The sequence below is a fragment of the Manduca sexta genome, chromosome 22, assembly GCF_014839805.1.
Source record: "Manduca sexta isolate Smith_Timp_Sample1 chromosome 22, JHU_Msex_v1.0, whole genome shotgun sequence".
Lineage (NCBI taxonomy): Eukaryota > Metazoa > Arthropoda > Insecta > Lepidoptera > Sphingidae > Manduca > Manduca sexta.
In genome coordinates this window covers 1,033,387-1,056,112 of record NC_051136.1, presented here as the reverse complement: position 1 = coordinate 1,056,112, position 22,726 = coordinate 1,033,387, and the positions used below count along the sequence as shown (strand labels likewise).

The following is a 22,726-nucleotide window of genomic DNA, read 5'->3' as shown; positions in this document are numbered from 1 at the left end:
CCAATTTGTATGTTTACATGAGTGAAGAAGCTTGTTGACACTATCTCCACCTATATTGTTAAATCAGTAGGTCATTCGTGCCCAATCTCCCCGAGATAATTTTACTCACAAGACGTACAATATGATAGGCTATTTTGCTATTTCGATAGCGTAAGGGTGTTTGTTCACTAAAGCGAAATGGAACGTGGAAATATTTGTTTCAATCAAAGTAGTTTGTCTAGGTGAGAATTGTTAGAAAAAATAATAAATCAATACGTCATGATTGAATGTAGAGGCAATAATCAATAAGGGTGGTAACTACTGAGAATATCTTCTGTCTCGCTCACACACGTCACATGATAGAGCTGACGTCAATAACATATAAAGTCTTTTCCATATTGTCAATTCATAATCGATTTATCAAATTGCGGTTGGATTATAAATATTTTTGTATTTAAGAGGTAGCATAACATAGGGATTAAATAAAAAAAAATCATTTAGTGTGTTGCTCTATCAATATTATGGCGTCTACGTTTAGCGTCCATTGCGTGGCTGATATTTGATTTGTGTGAACAAACATCCTAAGAGCTATTTCGTGTAAAAAATATTTTTAACTTATAACAAACTTCATAATACGATCTCTACTCACCTTTTATATATGCTATGACGATACCAAGCTTAATTATAACCGTTTACTTAAGTTTAAATGTTCTATATACAGCCAATAAGACATTGTAGAAAAAAGGTATTTTTACGATCATGAAGAAAATAATTTCTTGTAGTGATGCATTTTCATTTGTCTTTTCGTTTGTTGGTGAAGGATATTGTGTGACCGTGTATATTAAATTATTGCCAAATAACTTATATTTTTCAATAAAATTTGCAAGAAATATAAGCACTGTTCTTTCTCAATATTATATTCGCAAATTATTAAATTTTCGTAGTACAGGATAAATATTATTGACCACCATGAGACTAAACATAACGGATAACGAAAAAAAATGAAATATTATTTTAGGTATTGTTTAGTCTGTGTACTGTTATCTGAACGTCGCGTTACTTAGTTATACAAAAAGATAATTAAATACTAGAAATATTGATGAAATCTGGTAATAAATATTAGAAGGCAAATTTTATTGAAAAATACAATATATATGTTGTATTTAATATTATTTATTTATATATTTAACATGGTGTCGGTCATGTGTTTTTATTATTGAGACTTGATGTGCTTATTGTATAAATATAATATGTAAAAGTGTATGTCATATGTATTTTATATGTTAATCACGCACAAAACATACTTGCCAAAAAACGTCATTAATCAGAGTTTTAACTAATCATCGTTTTGTTACTTCAAATAACTTGAGAGAAAGAGACAACACATTGAGTAGGCTAAATACTGGTTAAAATGTTTCTTGGTAAGATCTTTAATTTTATATGTTAACGTACGCTTCTGTCTTAGAAAGCGTTGAGGTGTCGCGTAAGTATGATCCCATTGATTTTTATTCCCATAGAAAATACCTCATATGTCAAAGTACATAGAGTTTGAATTGCTATAAATTCATCCCAAACCAATACCAAATACAGTTAGATTCAATTAGAGCTACAATGTAATGTAGAGTGTCAAATAACGCGTTTACTTAAAAAATATAATGTAATCAAATTAGCATACAAGTTCTAATGTATGCCGGCAGTATCTACCGCCAACCAACGTAACGTTGAAATAAAATATTTTGTAAATCAATTTGCTTACAAAAAAGGACTTCTTAGGACTCAAAAGTATGCTAATCTTGTAAATTAGAGCCATAAATAAAATAATTTGAATTTTACAATCAATTCATACATACTTTTCGTTACTGGACATATAAGAACTCTATCTATATCAAAGTGATGTCTAGTACAATGCTTACACAGCACCTTGACGCTCTCAACCCGTAGTCCCTTCACTTATGCTTCCAATGTGTCAAACGACGTGATTTGTGGTGTTAAACCTACCCCACTTATAGACATTTGAAACAACCGTTGTAATTTCACCCTTAAATCAATTTGAATAAGGATCAAAGTGAAAAGACACCGAAAAATGTTTATAAGTAGAGGTAAATTTAGTTTTAAAGTTGGCAACACAATGCACTAGGTAGTTCTTGACTTAAGATGTGTTATTTATTGTTAATATTGTTATAAACTAAATCTATAAAAATGTATGCTTAATTTGAATACAAATGCATGTCCGTTTTCACCAACCTTTCTTTAACAAAATGTGAAATCACCTAATTAAAACACCTTTGCCATCTCAAAGTTAAGTGCACTCAAGAGTCAATACTTGAGAGTCTCTCAAATTTAGGGGACGATGATCAAAACGGACATCATGTTGTCAAAATATTTTGTAGAAAGGTGTTCGTTTAAGAATATGGGTTGTTGAATTTTTGTTCTGTTTTAGATTCCTCTATAAATCGAATAGGAAATTTCGAAATGTGTTAAAAATTTTAGAATTAATGGAGTATAAGTCGATGTCGAAAGCCACGTGATTAAATGTAGATATTAAGTCATGTATAAACTGGCTATAAATGACGCGCAACATGACGGGAATATGTCTAGTGATGCACAATGCACAATATTGACAGTCTGGTATGTGACGCACATGTTTATAACACCTTTGACAAAGTTACGAAAAACTGTTGTGTAATATGTTGCGCGTCAATTGTTGCTCGAATATATAGGTTCACGACGGAGCCGCGCAACTTCGAGTTGCAGACATAAACTGCCTCTAAAACGTCCAAAATGTTGTTGATTGTAAAGATTTATTACAAGTAAAATCGACGTAAATCGCTTTCAGCTTTAAAACAACATCGAGGCTTCAAAATATGTATATACTTGACGCAGTGAAATAGACTTTGCAATATAGTATTCTGGTTCAATCTTAAAATTTAACTTTATTGGTTTTGGCATACAGTTGATATTTGAATAGCGTAAAATACTATTCATCGGTAGTAATTCTAATTATTACCGTTTATGTTATCGAATACGCAAATATTTATATGACTTACTTCTCTATAAATTTCAGCCGTATTCTAAAGCCTGTAGAGTTTCAGTAGAAATCTTTTCGCTGTCAGCTGGCAACACGGGCTTTTATTCTAAAGGTCTAAATAAGGATGGCAATATTTTTTATTTTTTATGTACATGTAATAAAGTCGATGTGAGTTGGCTGATTATGCATTACATTTTTCCAACCAGTAAGATTGCCAAAGGCTTAAAATTTCTTGGGCGATAATGCTCACAATAAAGTTCTCTGTGGCCACTAAATTAACAAAATTAGTAAATGAACGGATCACTTATCAAATATTCTCTTGTCGTTTGCATATTTACACAAAAAGGATTGGATAAAAATGTTGTCATGTGTTGAAGAGTACTTAAGAATCAAGAATTTGCGCGGTGGCTATGTCGCTTTTCTCTATTTAGGGTAGGACTTTGCACCAGTAGTAGATATTTTCTTACATGAATTAAGCAGGCAGTGCGGTCCCATAGTAAAATGTTTCCCTAAGTAGCAACAAATCTTTATTACTAATGAATTATCAATAACTATATTCTATCCTTCTCAGTAGTAGAGGAGGCCCGTGCTCAGCAGTGGACAAGTATATAATACAGGGCTGATATTATTATTTATAATTATATTCTATCCAGCCCTATTATATAAACTAAGATAAAAATATTCTATAATAGAGTCACAGTGCAAGATACATAACATTATTAATTATATGTACTGGTGCAATTTAAGTAGTCTATGTAGATATTAGTGCTTCCTTCGTCTCGTGTCAGTTATAGTATGACTCAAAAGTTCCCGGACGTTATCCCTACATCGGGAGGAAAGATTGTCTGGAATAAAATCCCTTAGTCTTCAAGAAAACTGACTTATTTGGATATTACGTCGACTCGTTAAACTGAGATCAGGTCGGGACGTAGGAGTCATTTTTCCGATTTGACTTGAGGTTTAGTGTAGGGTGTGATTGTCAGTGAATAAAAAGTGGTAAAATTCGCAGGTGTTAGGTGCAGAGCGGTGTTCACAGCCACCACCGCGGCTTACCAGCGCCCGCCCGCGATACTAGCCTTATGAATTAGTTGGTAGTGAGGCTTGCAACATCTTATAAATTGGTATTACAAGTGTAAACATTCATATAGTATGTCTGATCGATGAAATTATGTAGTATGCATTCGTGAAATGTTATTGCTAAAAACGATTGGGGATTTAAATTGTTTAAAAAATATAAGTATATAATAGTGTCTTAAAAGACCAGTATCCAAATATTTTAAATAGAAAACGCCTTAGATGCGTACCTCTCAGTCCGCAGATTACGAGCGTGCCGCCTAGAGGCCTGTAATATGGACCTATACAGTATGAATGTTTAAACATGAGTATAAATTTGGTACAGACACTTTGGTTGTAAAGTGCCACGCAGACCAAATTCATTAGTGACTGTGCCAAAATTATACCCACTGTTATACCAATTTCATAGTTGTCAAAAATGTAATATATTTTCAAAATTTGAAATTGTTAATTATTGTAAAGAATTACCAACATCAATATTTGTTCTGCCCATTTTATTGAAGATGTTGCAAGCCTGGGTAAGCGTAGTAATATTAACTTGCAATGTATTTACTTGTAATAAAATTATTTTAACTCGCGCAATTCTTTTAGTATGTATCTTAGCCATAATACAAAGAAATCAAGATTTCCTAAAATATTTCTATTTGATTTATTTGTTATACACAGTTATTTATTTGTCACGTAAAAATTATGCACCACGGGTGCTTTGTTTTTATCACCTGTATATTATGTTGCCCCAACGTCGAGAAACACCCATCCCTAAATACTAAAAAACAGTATATTTTTATATAATTTTTCTTTGGTAAATTCTTACTCCATCAAAAAAAAATTGTTTTCAAATTCCGTTTTCTAGCAATTATTTGAAGTAAATTGAATACAAATGTTTTGGGACACCTGTATAGTACTTACATCATGTGAGTGCGATAGTTTGTAGTTAGTATTACTACGCTAAGGTGCGGCGGTGGTCGGTCCCGGACTAAACAGTTCTAAACAGTTGTTATTGTTGTAGATGAGCGTCGGTTAGCGGATAGTTATCGTATACACATAGGCGCCAATGATCAGTAAGTGCTTGGTGAGGGATGACCACACCTTCCTCTTGTGTCAGATCTAAAGCTAAAGGCGACTTAAATTCAACATCTACTCAAGAAATGTGTTTCATCTGAGTTTATTTCGAAGAGCTACTCAAATCATTATAATATCTAAAAATTCAAAAATGAAATAGTTGCCTTCGATAAATAAATAAAAATGATCAATTTTTGATACAGACTTAATTTAAGTCGAAGTTTGCATTTAGATCTAACTGTTAGTTTCGTTCCGTTGGTACATAGGGGACTTTGTGGATGCTGCTTTTGCAAATTCGTGAATTAGGTATTTCATCTACTAAATATTTGCAGATGCCGTTTTAAATGTTGCAAATATGTTTGAACTAATCACTTTTTACTTTGAGTTGAAGAATCGATTCAATAATAAATTATGTTCCACGGCCTTTTTTTAAATTGAGTGTACAATAACAGTACTTGTCGATGATGTGCAGTTTGGTATGCACTTTACAGTACTCGAATAACGGATGTCGATTTTTACTAATATTTTGCAAAAGCTAGCAACCGTTTGGTTTTCAGTTTTCACGATACAAAAAATGTGTGTTAAAATACTTATTTCTTATTTGGAAATAAAGACTATGAAAAGCGTCATGAAAAGAAGGGAATGTATCGTGTTAACTTTTCTCGGGATGTGTTTGTAGTTGTTTGGCAGAGCGAGTAGCAATTATGTTATCTGTTTTGTCGGCTAGTTACAATCTCCAATATATAGTATTGAAATATTCATTGGAAATACAATATAAGGATAAAAAGAAATATATTTTAAACCAACCCAATGCACCTGCAACTTCTTCATACTAACTCTACTACTTTCTGCTCTGTTGCTTTGATATAGGTATGAAATTGTATCGGTGTTGGCTGCGATTAACCCACTCCAGCTAGAATATTAACGTTTAATGTTATAGATTGTAGTTTAAGTGCTAGGGACGCTTGCAAATATTGAGTCGAAGATGTGACTAATTTAATAAAAAATACTGTCTTGTTTATATCAAAGTACTTGATTTCTATCCGTATTAGATTTTTTCTTATTAGGGTTTGTACAGTCCTTTAAAAATTTATGGTTGTAGTATTTTTTATCGTTCTTTAATAAGTTTAATTTTGGCATACAGAATAAATTTTGCCTACTATCTAATATCTTCGCTTATCTAGTCTTCGTATTTAATGTGACAATGCTGTCGAATTAAAATGTCGCTAGAATGAAGTAACAGCTCAAGATTTCTATACTTTTGAAAACAGTAGCATACAACCGTAGTGCTAAGATGTAAATATATATATGTGGATAGGTAACAATGTGCTGGACGCAGGCTGGCTGTATAATGTGACCGTTGTATTTTTTATGAAATATAAGCGTATGAACATTTTCGATATGCTTGTTTTATTGAGACCTTTGTATACCTCATGTCTAGTCTGTGGTAAAATACAGTATTAATATATCACTTATCCACTGTTTACACGAATAAATATGCTAAGTATTTTTTTTTATGTTCAGCACTGGATATTCAACATAATTTGTAAAGTAGAAGATGCTAAGGTCAGTGGAGCTTTTGTATGCTTTTGTATGTATTTATAAAGTGTTTGTCTTGTTTTATTTGAGATAGAAAACAGTAGATGTGCGCGATGAATAAATACTTCTCTGTTTGAATTATCCATGTTACTATTTTCAAATTACCTATAGGTTCCAATATATTTTGTTACTATTGTGTTGCTTTGCTACTGTTAACCTTCTCGCTATTGCTTTGTTTTGTAATAACTGCATGACATTTTTTTTTAATTTTCTTTACTTTTTTACATTTGACTTGTACGTATTGTTTTTTTTCCTCGTGGTTTAGGCATTAAGATATACTTGAACATATATCCGGCTTTGTCAGTTTGTCCCGTTTTGGTTTAGTTGTCATGGTTAGGATGATTAATTATTCGTTTTTTTCCAGCGGCGAGTGAGAGCGAGAAATCAGACAGCGAAGACACAGTACCTCTTCTCAACAACAACAGTATTAGTTAACCCAGTTATTTGAACAATATAATTAAGTATATTGAAATATATGTTGTTTGTAGAAATATTATAACTGAAATTCTTCGTTTCTGTACAAACTGCGTTCTCTGAATTGTAATTTTATTATGAATTAACGTCCAGTGTCGTTATAGTATACTGGGACGTTATTGCATAATTATAAATTAAGTTTGAGTAAATAATAATTTTATAAAGCTGATTTATGTGCTAATGTTTTTAATTTTAATGTATGACAATATACCTAATTTATTTAAAAAGTGCAGGACACGACATAATTAAGTGCACGTAATGAACTAGATAGGTTGCATGGATCGTGAGCTCGATATAAATGGAATACATATATTACTAGAAAGCATGCTTATTCCTCCAGCATGCTCTGTGGTCTCCATATGTTTTCAATTATGATTTTTTCGTACTCATTCTAATTTTGCAACGATGCAGCGATTACTCTTTTAAAGTACTTTTTTTTAATGACAAATGTTCTTCACGCGTACCTAATGCTTAAAATACTGTTGGATCCATACAGTTCAATACTGTACGCTGTAAGATATAAACGTACCGGCTTAAACCAAATTCTAATAAACTTGATTTAATTGTTGCTTTGTTGTATTTTTTCACAGTACCTACCTACCTATATGAGTAGACAAACTATGGCATAGTATTTTTTTTACTATTTTGTATTGAATGTTATTCATCTACGTTTTACTCAGTACAGCTACACAAACTGCACGAATGTTCTACAAATAAAATTATACTCAGACATTTTTTTATAAAAATATACCCAAACATATCAAACGATTCGGATTACTACCAATAAATAAAATTGTAAACATTGCCTCTTCATAATATCTTAGTTTTGACCAAAAGTTTTTATTTACCAACATACTGTACCTAACTTAAAATTGCCTTTAGTTGTTACAATTATAATGCTATCGCAGTACTTATCGTACACAACATGACATTAAGCAGTGTCCGCTGAACGCATCAGTACACGCGTCGATTTCACTTCGCGCCCGCGCCGGTGCGCGTAAATGTCAAGTTACAGTGGTATAAGTGAAGTAAAGGATGGTGCCTTGGAGACAGCTGTTATGCCCTAGTGGATACGAGGACATTGAAAGCAGAGGTACGTAACAAATGTCAAGTATGGACGTTTCGCGGCAGACTGTATGGCAGATAAGAGTTTATGTTTGTTTACGTCTGTGAATTCAATGGTTATAACTTATAGGTACTATTTCACTACTATATATTAACGATAAAATAGTAAATTTCTTAGATAATTATTGTATAGGAACCTATACTTGTTGAATTTTGCTTACACTCGGACTAAACGTGATCAATATTATCCGACTGTTGCAAAAGTAGGGTTTTTCTTCATACTTCTCCCTTTGAATGAACATTATAATATAATAAAAATAATAACGAGGTATTCCAATATACACGTAAGTCACAGTCTAGTAGGTGCAATAACACTTCAAACATATGATACTTACTTGATAAACAATGTTATGAAGAACTGAACCTTTTATTGTAGTCGTTTTATTTAGAATGCCCATTTATTTTAAACACCGTATAAAACCATAATTTACTTGAAACCATGTTCAAAACCAACACACGCTTGATATATTACTGTTTCTTCCATGAAAAATATACAATATTATGCCTTTGGTGATGAATGATTCATAGAATGAGATAAAAATTATCTTCTGTTTATTTATGGCTCATGGTAATTTTGTAGTTTACGAGCATGAACGAAATATAAGGCAATGAAACTACATAAATATAAGTACTATCCATTTTCCTTAAAAGGTCTAATAAATATTGTATTGAATGGATTTTCAAGCAAAAGTGTAGTAAGCAAACTAAAGCAATGTACAAAGTGCTAATTATATGAACCTACCTAACTTACAAAAATGTAATAAGAATATCTTAGTAATATTTAAATTACGCGTCGCTATATCTCACATTTACCCATTCTGAATTCAGAAGTACAGAAACGGTAGGAAAAGGTATTGTTGATACAGTTGTAGATCGGCCAATTTATTAGATTAGATAATATCAACCAAATAACTAAGTACGCAATGTGTACTTTACAGGCCATTATGTCAATAGTCAATACACGATAGATAGAATAAAGATATGTGTTTTATATTCCTTGATAAAAGATGGCGCTGCACGCTGTAATAAAATTCGAAATTTGAATGAATTGAGAAATTTTGTCGGCGCGGCATGATCTATGCGCACCATAAAAAAGTTTCGAGAGTAGATACATAATATGTAGCGTACTCTTAAAAAATCGGATTAATAAAATTATGTACTTCAGTTAATCCTGCAACTTGTGTCCACTGTTTAAATCGTCTATGATCATAGGTAGATATTTAATGTGATAGTCTTGGGTCTTGGTAATTGGAATATGTTGATATGAACTACGCTGTTCCAGAATGGATTGGAGTCCAACGACTGCGCATAGTAACCAGTCCGGTATTCCGGTGGATGCAGAGACTTGTTGGCTACTTCCAGCACCACGTCAGACCTTGGGAAAGTTTCTGTAAGTACCCACTTATCCTAATCGTTTTATATTTATTTCGCTCTGGAGATCGCCTTCAGGTGTTCGTTGTGAGCTGTTGACATAAGTACTAACTCATATTTACGATCCAATGGTTCTAGAGTTAATTTGTGTAAACCAATTTTTTATTTTTAGATCACTAGGTAAGTAATATTTTTAATCTGTCGTCTTTTGAGGATGTATTGTTGAAATATTCGTGTATATAAAAGTAAATTGGCCGGGGGTCTAGACGACATAGTAACGCCGCTGAGTGCGACAATCGAGCATCTGATTGACCGCTAATATATGCTGCATAAAATAAAATACAAATAGACGCGTTATAGACTAACAAAATAGCGCATAAAAACAGCACACTATTTACTATGTAGTCACATACTTGTACAGCCCTAGCAGCTCGCATTGATACGGCCCGAGCGTCGCCGCCGTGGCCATCTAGTTTATTGGTCTCTGGTCGCCATGACAGTCGAATACAATGCATTTATTAGTTAAAAATAAGTTAAATAGTGTATACTTATTACTAATGTATGAAATGAAACGTTTTTTTTTCATTCATCGTCTAAAAACACAGGAAGGCATTTTATTTATAAAAATACAAAAATTTAATAAGCCGACTAGCCGCGACAGTGGTTGGAGGTTGACTAAGTGAATATCGGGCAATTACCTTGCTTTTGTCTTGCCAATATTGAGCTCGGACAACGTATCTATGTAATAAAAACATCTTAGCCTACCTACACAATATCAAGGTTGGCTCATAGGTTAGCCCGTAGAAGTCATGTCAGGGAAGGCCCACGAGTAGGGATTAAAGTCGTAAAGCCTAACTTTTAAGTTGAGCAGGCTACGGATATAATGCGAATGTTCATTGTTTGCGGTTTTTAAGTGGCCAGTGCCAGCTTCTACAACTGCGACTATGCATGACCAAACACTTGGTCTTGATTTGATGACCCCCTGCAGGGTCTGCATCCTGTATATGGGCACCGCTGGCACCCTTGTAGTTACGCTTCTGTTGTAGATAGTTAATTAACGATGCGGTTGGTAAAACAATCATTGGAGTATATTACGCGAGTGCCCCGGGGCCTTTCGTGCAGTTATTAATCAAACAGTGTCCCACAACCGCGACGTGCCCATTTCATTTATCATTATATGTGGGTTAGTACTGAATAGGTGTTAAAGTGCGCAATAAAGAATAATGGTCTGATTTTTTCAACTGAGTTTCTATATTGATATCTTGATTCTTAAAACAAGGGCTCCTACTATTTGATGTAGCTGATGCTATAGTATTGAATAATTACTCTTCGCGAAATTACTAAAACAATCTTAATATTAGGTACAGATGACTGTTTTTTGTTGGTGTCATTATACGATTTTCGTCGTCCTGTAATATTATTAATATCGATGATACATTAGTATCAATATATGATTTCATCGTGTAAAATAATTTAACAGCCTCTTTGATAAAAAGGAGTAACTTAATAATATACTAGAAATAGCTTGATGCGAGCATTGGGAAGTTCCCTTAGGAAGCGACAAAAGCTTTTATCACAGCGGCGATGAACGACTGGACGCGCCCTGGGGCATTAGCACGAAGAATAAGGGTAAATTTGGGGCAAGGCTGTCTGAGGACTGAGATGAGAAATTGTGGAAAATATTTACTAAAATGTAGAATCTAGTGGTAACGAATATTTTTCAAAGAAAAGAAATATAATATATCTAAACGTATTTTGAAGATAATTAAATAGGAATTGGTAAAAGGATTATATCTATTTAACTACTAGTGCACGTTATCTAATTGAGAATGTGTATGGTGGACTGAACTGAATGAATCATTGTAGTGGACTAAGGACTAAGATCTGTCAGTGGTCGGCAGTGTGCAGTAGGAATATAATACATAGCTGATATTTACACTTTTATTCACGAATGAATAAACAATCACAACCAATGAACCGAAAATACACCGAACTATTGTTTTTTTTTTATAAAACGCGAACGATTGCCAACATAGAACAAAATTTAAAATCACTTCAATACTGCGCATGGAACAAAATCCCGATTCATATATTTAGAATACGCTTAGCCAAATCTGTGTTACAACGAAATCGTGTGCAACGTTGCGCTGTTGGCCGCGGCCGCCGGCACCGGCTAGCCACACGCCAGATTAAACGCGTTTTACTGTAACTTTATGACACCCCCAGGCTCGGCAAATATAGCTGAAACACACTCGATTTGTGTTTAGCCATTTAGTAAATCTGAACGGACGTGGCATGCAGCCAGGGGCGTAGCTACCACCGCATCAATGATACATACCCCGAGCCTTGGGGCTCCTCTTGGCTTACACCTACATTAAACTTAGCGGGCGCCCAAAATTTCGAACTGCCCTGAAGAGCCCCCAACAAAGTGTAGATATAGGGCCCTTTTATGTCAAGCTACGCTACTGCTTGCAGCAGTTTTTTTTCTTACGCGCACGGGAAAGTGACCCTACTGTACTTAATGGTTAGTGGAGTGCGGTCCAATAGAATGTTGACTGACGAGAGATGTTTACCCCTTGATAGTCGACACAATTATGCCGGCCTGTTGAAACCGGATATGCACAGAGCGGAACGCGACACACTACGCCACTATGGCGGGTTTTAAAACCTTGTGTACGGTGGTTGTTATCCGAACGGATAGAAAAATATATCCTACCACAAGTAAATACGTAGAGGTATATAGGTAGGTACTATATTAGCTATTAAAATACTATGAAACAGATATTATGCATTTGAAGGCTTTTGTATTTTACATTGTGAAACTGAAATTGGTAGGGAAGTAACATTGTAGGGACGAGTCGCCGTAAAATCACTGCTAACTCAATGAGGTTTGCCAATGGTCATTGAAATACCTAAATATATCTACCATGCAAATAATAACTTAAAAAAGTAGTCGTGTATTTTATCGTAGTGTTTTAGAATATCTACCTATAGAACAAAATTATTATTTCGATAGACGTTCACGTAATGGATACAAGTTATTGAAACATCTTACTCATTATTTATGTAACATTTCTCGGTTGTAGGCAAGGATATTTGAGTAAATAATAGAGTGCTTCAATGTCTAATGTTTGTTTATGTTAATTTAGTTCCCCAGTAACTTCTTAAATTGTCTATGTACGAATAAGTGTATGTGTTCAAACCTAATTCATCGGTAATGTTTGTTGGGATTTTGTTGCAATTTTATAATCAACAGCATAGCGATTAGCAACCATCGCTCTGATAGTGAAAATTCAGTCATGGTGTTTTGCTCTAATTTATCCCTAGCGTAAATTAACCAGTGTATGTCCAATGTGACAGGGTAGGACGTGTAGTTCACTAATTCATCATCTAGTGGTCCTATATTACGTTCCTTTTATAATATTATCCATCTATGCCTATTATATTTGGCTTATTCTGTACTTTACCATAATGTTCAGTAAAACTCAAAACTAACATAGCACTCTCTTCCAGTTCGTTCTATCCTGCATGGCTCCGGTCCACTACACTTATTATTTATATTACACGATATATTCAACTTACACTACAATTCCATTTTTGTAATTTGTAAAAAGAAATACAGCTCAAATAACTTTGCGTCGCAGTACCATAGCCCTACCAGTGTCGACATGCACTACGTATAGCCTTAAGCGAGGGTCATATCTCGCGTCTGGCTGCTGTCAGCCTGTATTGGTGGTGTTATCTGTATAACAGCACCAATACACATAAAGGATTTATCAGTTTCAGTTGGTATTTTAAATTTATTTGTTGAATACCCTTTCGTATACCGTTTAACATAGACTTTTTAACCTAATTCAGAAAAATAAATTTTATATTTTTTTAAACTTACCTTTTCGGTACATTTAATAAACCACATGTTGAGGCAATAATATATTACAACGCTGTATTATAAAGATGATATGGGATAAGCCCACGTGACGTGGCTTACCTTCGTCTTGTGAAGACAGAAATTATAATGTAAATATCGAAAAGTTCGTCATCATTTGGGAAACGGACGCTCTCTAACGTGAGTGGCTGTTGATTGATCTTAATAATTTTTGGTATATCCATTTCTCATGTTTTACACTAATGTGAACTATGAACGGGTTGTTTCAAACTCCTTTTTTATTCATCCGCATATCCCATCCTGCGTTCACGATCTAATACTCGTATTCTTTTTTTTTAAACATTTACCTTTCCAATGACTACAACTTGTGGATAGGAAGTTTGGGTTACGTTAAGTATACCGTAGTACATATATATCGATGTGTATACTCAAATATGTACAGAGTATGCTGGGAAAAGCTTAAAGCGGACGGAAATAATTGTGTCGAATACTAATTGCTTAATTATGTAGATGATAACAAAATATGCAAGCTTTGAAAGTAGTTTTAATTCAACTTAACATTAATTGAAGTAAATATAATATTATCTATTAATTAAAACGTACATTTTACTTCATTAATAAAACTGACATTTACAGGCTATAAATGTAGTGCAAAAAGGCCACTTTAAACCTATTTTTAATCCCATTAGGGAATTAATATATTAACCGTATCATGATATAGAAGATAGGTTGCGCTGACCTTTGCCTGGATAATAAAAACGCGCACCGCGGTGAGCGCCACTACACCCCGCCCTTGATATTCACTGACATTTTGACAAATAGGAAGCGAATCCCTGCTTTATTGAACAGAAAACGTCTTTGTCTATAGTGACAACTTTAAGGTCATGATGAGTGATATTTTTTATGCTTCTTCTGCTTCTTGACAGGGCCGATTTTCCACTTGAGGGTTCATATAATTTCGTGACCTGAGAATCAGCAATGTATTTTGATGTGTTGTGATATTACGTTGAAAAATCTGATTCAATAATGAAGTCGGTTAAAAAAAGAAAGTGTTTGTTTAAGCCTGTGGAGTGTGGGTGTCAGTAGTGCTAGCTATTTTCTCGTTATAATCAGCAGTGTTGTTTGTCATAGATCTAGGATTATGCATGATTAATTAGTAAAATTTTAGTACTATTAATCAATTTGCTTAAATCAAACTTACTGGTCTATAACAGTTATTGTATATTCATCTTCTATCTATACTTATAATAAATATGTAGAGAGGTCAATTCTGTATATGAAATATATTTCCAAAATAACTATCAGGGGGTGATTAGGGATCGATACTGATGCCAAAAATGCAATTAGTAAAATTTTTGTCTGTCTGTATAACCGTTATAGAAACAAAAACTACTCGACGGATTTTAACGAAACTTGGTACAATTATTTGTCATACTCCTGTGCTGGTTATAGTATACTTTTCATCACGCTACAATTAATAGGAGCAGAGCAGTAAAGGGAAATGTTGGGAAAACGGGAGAAGTTACTCCATTTTTTAAGCTTCCGTCGCGTGTGCAACCTTAATGGTTAAAGCTACACAGAAATCATGTATGACGGAAATGTTCTAAAAAAGGTTAACATTATTAAATATTCCATAAAAAGAATCATAGAAATCGGTATAGAAACACCAAAGTTATACATGAAATACGCTAATAATAAGCCATCATGCGTGAATACTGAATCATGCTATAAGGATTATTTTTGTATATATATAAGGTCGCGAACGCACGGGCAGGCGGCTTGCTTGGCACCTAGAGGCTAGCGAATCACCTAGCGAGTAGCTTCGTAAAACTAACATTCTCGAACGTTCGCGACTGGCTCCATTTTTGAAGTCCGAAATCCACGCGGGCGAAGCTGCGAGCAGAAGCTAGTTGTAACATAAATTAAATTGGATAGGCCGTGTGTTACCCATTTTATGTATAATAACTCTAAGAAAACCAATGACTACTCAAATTGATGATAAAGTTAAGATCATAATATAGGTTCGTTCTAAATAATTTCTTAAGTTGAAGTTAAATAAATATCTTGGCTATGGGTGTTTCTATAATTGGCATCACTTTAATGAATATAGCAAGAATACTTAATATTCTGTTATTTGGAAGTGACCTTCGCCGCGCCCGAGTTAAATTAATTTTGGTCTGTAGCACCACACCACCATAATGAACAATATTGTATTAGCGAATATAAAGTTTACGAGGCGGGGCACGCGACTTGGGTTGCTGGTGTTGTTTAAAATGTGATTTAAGTTTAAAAAAAACGGTACATTGAAATGTGAATAAAGCGAAGATAATCTTTTAGAAATAATCTATATTATTATTGAAAATTAATGGAAACTGTGAAAATATCTTAATTTTAATCTTGTATAAATCACTGTCCAAATAGAATTGTTTTTTTTGTTATCCCTATGCCCTCTTATGTCTAGGGGGGCTACTATTGACAATACTAGATCGGGTCAGGCAACTTTTGACGCCTTGTTCCTCATATACATTACTATATTATTTTCGCGCTTGTAAACTTTTCTTTCTTTGAAATACGCCAAGTAATGAAATTGTAATATTTTCAGTAATTCGACACAACTGGCAAGCTCGGAACGAAAATATTCTCAAGAACAGTGGGTGAATTCCGTAGTTATTTCTGAAACGTCCCTTCTGTGCTATAAGAGTTTACTAGAAAGTTTGTTTACTGAAAGGTACTTTACTGAACGATTAAACGCAACGCGTCTGTATCGCATTATCATCGCATTTGTTTCAATATAAATTAGCGTTTACAGCGCTACAAATTTTTTCAGCATATGCTACAAAACCGATTCTAAAGTTCTGGGTTTGAACCGCAATTTCTATGCACTTGTCCATTTCGTTGTTCAAGGAGCTCAAGTATTATAATTTGACCCAAAATACGTTGAAGTGTTTATACATTTTCCCTTAGGTATTGTCTAATATATAATAATTACGACAATAATGAATATGTAAATATTATCTTGAATCTAAAGGCGTTAAGATATCAAAATAATGGACTAGAAAAATTAATTAGTGTACTAGTCATAAAGATTAAATCTAGGTTTTTAAATATATGTTTTACAACTAACCTTTAGGTGTAATTCTATATAATCCTATACCAAGTTATTAATCATAATAAAAGCTTTTATTAACGTTAATGTCACATATTTGACAATAAAAATCCAAACAAGCGTTCCGTGAACTGTTTTAAACATTCGCATAATGGGACCGCGCCCGCGCCCGCGCCTGCGGGCTTCGCATGTTAACAGCACACGTGAAGTGACATATGAGGGATTTGTTCCATCAGAGATTCGCGAATTTCAAGATTTCGGGCCTTTGAAGTTTTGTTTTGTGTAACTGACCCCACAGTCTATACCAGGGGAAACTTACGAATGAGATACTGGAATCCCGCAGTTAAGAGATTACAAGGGCGCGGAAGAATGTTGGGAGGTTGTTGTTTGATTGTTCTTGATCTGGGAGAAAAAAGTGTGAGGGAGAAGGAAAAGAATCCTTTTAGGATAGGCGAAGAGGAGAAGGCTAGAAAATGTTTGCGAGTCGTCATATGCCTCAATGTGTAGTTACAACCAAGAAGTATACTGAACTGTGGGACTAGAGCTGCAACAAATGTCCCCCCATGCCTGGGTGTGCATTCGGTGTGAACGTCGAGCGCACAAGAATTGCCTCGGGGGAGTGCTCTTGATGTTTGAGGTTCAACAACACGATTTTCAGAGACATGCTAGCTAGCATCTATTTTTGGTCTCGGTCCTAAAGAATATATTATCTTGCTGCTGACCAAAGTAGTGTCTGTTTGCTATAATGCACGTCGTAGACGATCTTGCTAGGATCTAAGCCATCGAAGTATTTACGAATTTTATTTATTCCAGGGACATTCCACTGAGGCGTTAAACGTCTCTGGGATAAATATTCGTTATGGCCAATGTTCGCAAGGCTTGTTTAGTGGAGGTAGCCCCTAATAGTATAATAAAGCTACTGCATAATGTTAATTAGACATAAACTACGTGTTAGTGTTCATTAGCGAAATGTTATTTTACACATAACTCACATTTTGTAGAGAAATGTCATGCGTACCTAGACTAGTTAAAAGAGGTTTTTTTCAAATAGAAATAGAAGCATAATATTATTATTATAGTAGTCTTGCTTTCCTTCTTCAAAATGGTCATTCTTTGCCATTCGAAACACTGTTACCTATATTATTTTGGTTTTAAACGTTGTACTTTGTTATTAATATACGTAAAATATAATATAATATTAAAACAACATAAAATTCGCCACAAATAAGTACCACATAGTGATATACCTCAATCTATTAATTATCATGAAAATAGTGTCGGTCGGCGCGGGTTCACAACCGGCCGGAAGCCGCCCGCACCCACTTCCGTCGGCAGCTGTCATGTCACTATACGTCATACCCGGTGGTGATTTGACGAAAATACATGGGTGTGGGATTGATGGGCGCCGGTTTGATAATACCACTGTTTAGGAGCGGTGATTCAACCCTTAATTTGGTAAAATTGGAGAAAAAATGTATAGAATAAAAAATTGGCTCTATATTACCGATTATTGGAAGTATCTATTCACGTTAGAATCGACGCGGCGGTTTCACACTGAGATTGTGAAATTTCACAAACCACGCCAATATGTGGCTTAAGAAAACAATTTTATGATATATGTGCATAATGGAGTTAGATCTACTAACAAGAGCGCCAGTCGTTGGCCCAGGGACGGGGCAAGTAGATATGGAGAATTAGAAAACTATAAATTGTAGGTAAAGTCGAGAGCACATGTTCCTCCCCTACTCCACCTCTCTCGCTTCACCAATAACATAGAGCGGAGCGTAATTGAGCGTACGGAATATTAGAAATGGAATTGGTGAATTCATTCGAGTTTCAACTTACGGGAATAAGTGATCAAGCAAGTCAAGTCAAAGACTAAGGACTTTGGTTGCTTTACATTTGGCAACTTTTTTAGAATCTCTAGGGGGAGCAGCTATCCCTCCCTGTCCTCCTTTGGCGACAACCTTATCTACTAAGAATTAATTAATTAATTAATTGCGTATTATTTCGGAAAATATCCTGATATCTCGAAACGTAATAGTAAACATTGTATTACTTTCGACATAGCATACTTATTGCTGGATTCGATTCATTAAACTCAATTACTGTTAATAATAAATACTCTTCTTTACTTACATTTTAATACCATTAAAACTATGAAAAATATATACATTGTAAATATTTAAAACGTGAGCATTTAAGAGCAGCCCCGAGTGTGAAGGACGGCTTTGAGAGGGACGCAAGAAGCACATTCGTAACAGCGTTTACCGAAAACGACGTCTCGACTTCAAAATTTTAAAATTTCTTCCCTTGTGTAAGACAGAGGTGAGCACTTGTTTTACGTGTAATATTTTTGTCGGTTAGCAGAATTGTATATATTTTATCTTTTTTTTGTACCATTAATGGTTATATGAAAATCAAGTAAAATATATGTGTGTTAAAGTTTATAATAACAGTCACTGAAACTTGATTAGAAATGCTTTCAGCTCCTTTGCGTATGAAACGTGAACAATTTATAAGTCTCTTTCGTTTGAATATTATTCAGATACGTATATATATTGTTATGCATAACTGTAGATACGAGGAAAGTTTTAAATATGTATTGTTTACGCAGCGCTCCGCGGGCCGATGTGATTTTTGTATTCAGTGTGCGGGCCCGGCCTTCAGCTTTATATCTTTCAAAAATGCTGTAACATTCGTTATTTGTGTCTATACGAGTATATTTTTTTTTACAATTGGAACATTTCATACGCATATGTTTTATGTATTCTTATTGTTGAGGTGTTTGTGAAACATTCAGGTTTTCCTATTATGGCCCTATGTTCGTTAATTGCTATAGGCTATGTATCATCACACTATACCCCATAGGAGCGGAGCAGTAATGAAACATGTTGCAAAAACGGGCAAAATTTATTAGTTTTGAGAACTTTCGTTGCGTGCGCTGCATAAACGGGTAAAGTTATGCAACAATGATGTATGACGGGATTTTTCCTTACAAAAAGTTCTATAAAAATATATTATAAAACAAAGTCCCCCACTGCATCAGTCTGCCTGAACGTGTTAAACTCAAAAACTACCTAACGGGTATGGAGACAGTTTGAGACCCTGGGAAGAACATAGACTCTCGGGAAAATATATAGCGTGACTTTTATAACGTAAATTTTAGCCCGAAAAACTTTATAACGCGGGCGGAGCCGCGGGCAACAGCTAGTGTTTATTATATGTGTTTGCACCTGCGTATTACAAAGCTCTAGTATAAAGCAAGCGCGTTGTATTATTTGTGTATTTTTATTGATGTCAGTATTTTATTCTCACTAATAAATATTTTTTTTGAATATGTTTTAGTATTATGAAAAAATAATAAACCTTACATTTTATCCTAATACTCCTGATACTCTATATCCATCTCAATCTCTCGTAGGCTATTTTTCAGAAGTTTAACTTCTGCCGTGCGTGAAATGCACTCACACCTTTTTTTTCTTCACTAAGATAAACTTCAAAGAATTCGCTTAATTTTAGATGAAGAAAATAGAATATTTCTGAGGCTGACTGTACGGACATACATATTTCTTTTTCCCATACAAAAGTTCTCGACTTCCTACTCATGTGGGCTTTTTTCGGTGTCGTTTCAATAGTCGTTCCATAAATCAGGATATAAAAACAACCATGCAGTCCGTACTATTGGGACATTGTTGGTATTTGATGGAGACCCTGACATATTAAATGTCAGATGAGAAACAGAAAGTGATATAGCACAACTACGCTGGCCCTGTTTTTGTTGCTGTAGTAACTTTTACACTACATATAAATAACTCTGGTTCAACAAAACGGACTCTTTTCTGTTGCTTTGCTGTTCCAAATTTCAACTTATTCAATATGTTTTTAAATATTGTTTTCGTAAAAGGTCGATAAAGTTTTATATGACAAATGTATGCGATTACTTACTATCTATAGAGTAGACGTTATATTATGTTTACAGCAAATGATATTGTAAGCGATGTACTTAAGTATTAATGATGGATCCCGGGAATTTACTTACAGTTCGCGCTACCTCAGTTTTGTTCAGAGCTTTCTCGTTAACTTAAAGTTTACTACCTAGAGGCTAGGTTATACATAATCTGTGGTTATTTTTTGTAATTTTATTTTATACTAGCTTCCGCTCGCAGCTTCGCCCGCGTGGATTTCGGACTTCAAAAATGGAGCCGGTCGCGAACGTTCGAGAATGTTCGTTTTACGAAGCTACTCGCTAGGTGATTCGCTAGCCTCTAGGTGCCAAGCAAGCCGCCTGCCTGTGCGTTCGCGACCTTATATATATACAAAAATAATCCTTATAGCATGATTCAGTATCCACGCATGATGGCTTATTATTAGCGTATTTCATGTATAACTTTGGTGTTTCTATGCCGATTTCTATGATTCTTTTTATGGAATATTTAATAATGTTAACTTTTTTAATTAGGGATGACTGAGTGTTATAAACGTAAGAGTAGACAAATATAATGAGAAAGCTTCGAACTGCTAAGCTATCGGGAGTTACACGTGTTATTGTGAGTCAACCATAAAAGATAGACATATGCTGTCGTGGGATATTTTTTACATCATTTTAAGGAGAACATTTCCGTCATACATGATTTCTGTGTAGCTTTAACCATTAAGCTTGCACACGCGACGGAAGCTTAAAAATGGAGTAACTTCTCCCGTTTTCCCAACATTTCCCTTCACTGCTCTGCTCCTATTAATTGTAGCGTGATGAAAAGTATACTATAACCAGCACAGGAGTATGACAAATAATTGTACCAAGTTTCGTTAAAATCCATCGAGTAGTTTTTGTTTCTATAACGGTTATACAGACAGACAGACAGACAAAAATTTTACTAATTGCATTTTTGGCATCAGTAACGATCCCTAATCACTCCCTGATAGTTATTTTGGAAATATATTTCATGTACAGAATTGACCTCTCTACAGATTTATTATAAGTATAGAATAGATAAAGATAATATTTGACACTTTTTGAACTTATAATATTTTGATTGTTGGAATGCTTTGAATTTTAGAGTGGCATTATTGCGAGATACAACATTTCTTACTGTTTAATATTTTCTCGAAGTTCACTTCATTTAACTTCACCGTTAGATAACGAATTTGTCCTCAGTTCAAGCACAAACTCCGTTCGGGCAACTCATGTGTATGTTTCGAAACTAAAAATCGGTAAACGGTGTCGTAACTGAATCCAAACACGATACACGGCCAAAGTACTACCAATAGTCTAAAAAAGAAGCAACAAAATACAACTAATTCAACAGTAACATCCAAAGCATCCGATACTCGGTAGTTGGCAGTTATTACTTAATTAGTGTTATGCTGAGGTCCGTGCAAATGCTTCTTCAGTTCATATCAGATGCTATCGATTGATTTCAATCGAGGACGCGTCGCGACCTTGCACCATCGATGTTTTTATTGGATTGCCTTCGCGGTATCGCATCGAGTGCTTTTTTTAACAGGTGGGACGTGAACCAGCACGCCTTGATGGTAATTGACCATTGCCGCTTTTTAACATTCACTCAACAGAGGAGTCAGACGACAGTCCCTGATCTGGAATGAGAAGGAATGGGAAGTAGTGAGGGGATTTGTTGAAAACTATATTTTTTTTATGTATGTGAGGCAGTGTTGAATTTGTTAATAAGTTGCAGCTTAAAGGCTGCAGCGTCCTAGGGGGTAACATATTTAAAAAAAGCGGCTGCAAAAATAATGTGTAAATTTAATGATTTTGTCATCGAAAAGTAACTTATAGATTTTGATTCCCATTTTAAATTGTAATTATAAGAAAAAGAGTCTTGACAGTCAGACAGACGGACAATAAAGTGATCCCACAAGGGATTCTTTTGAGGTACGAAATATTGTTCTTACGTCCTAATTGGTTGCAAATGGATACTTTTTTTTGTTGCCGTAAAATTGTCACCCGTACGTAAAATATTTGGAGCGGAACAAACTGAACGGTCTATAATTTGATCAATCC

General features: G+C 34.6%; 2 protein-coding genes across 15 annotated transcripts in view; both read left to right on the top strand.

Annotated features, from left to right (window-relative positions):
* Nucleotides 1-7,785, top strand: part of LOC115444947 (cholinephosphotransferase 1) — a 29,443-nt gene extending 21,658 nt beyond the window's left edge. For 6 of the 10 annotated variants that reach the window (XM_037441608.1, XM_030170950.2, XM_037441604.1 and 3 more), the window contains one exon: nucleotides 4,017-6,543. In XM_037441608.1, the coding sequence (XP_037297505.1) occupies nucleotides 4,017-4,090 (74 nt within the window). In that variant the 3' untranslated portion in view covers nucleotides 4,091-6,543. Of the gene's footprint in view, nucleotides 1-4,016; nucleotides 6,544-7,106 lie in introns of those variants that run through there. The other 4 variants (XM_037441606.1, XM_030170955.2, XR_005112820.1 and 1 more) reach the window with 3 other exon arrangements.
* A 381-nt stretch (nucleotides 7,786-8,166) lies between these two features.
* LOC115449996 (probable phospholipid-transporting ATPase IA) overlaps nucleotides 8,167-22,726 on the top strand; it is an 87,000-nt gene continuing 72,440 nt past the window's right edge. For all 5 annotated transcript variants that reach the window (XM_037441598.1, XM_037441600.1, XM_037441597.1 and 2 more), the window contains exons 1-2: nucleotides 8,167-8,309; nucleotides 9,624-9,731. In XM_037441598.1, the coding sequence (XP_037297495.1) occupies nucleotides 8,252-8,309; nucleotides 9,624-9,731 (166 nt within the window). In that variant the 5' untranslated portion in view covers nucleotides 8,167-8,251. The remainder of the gene's footprint in view (nucleotides 8,310-9,623; nucleotides 9,732-22,726) is intronic.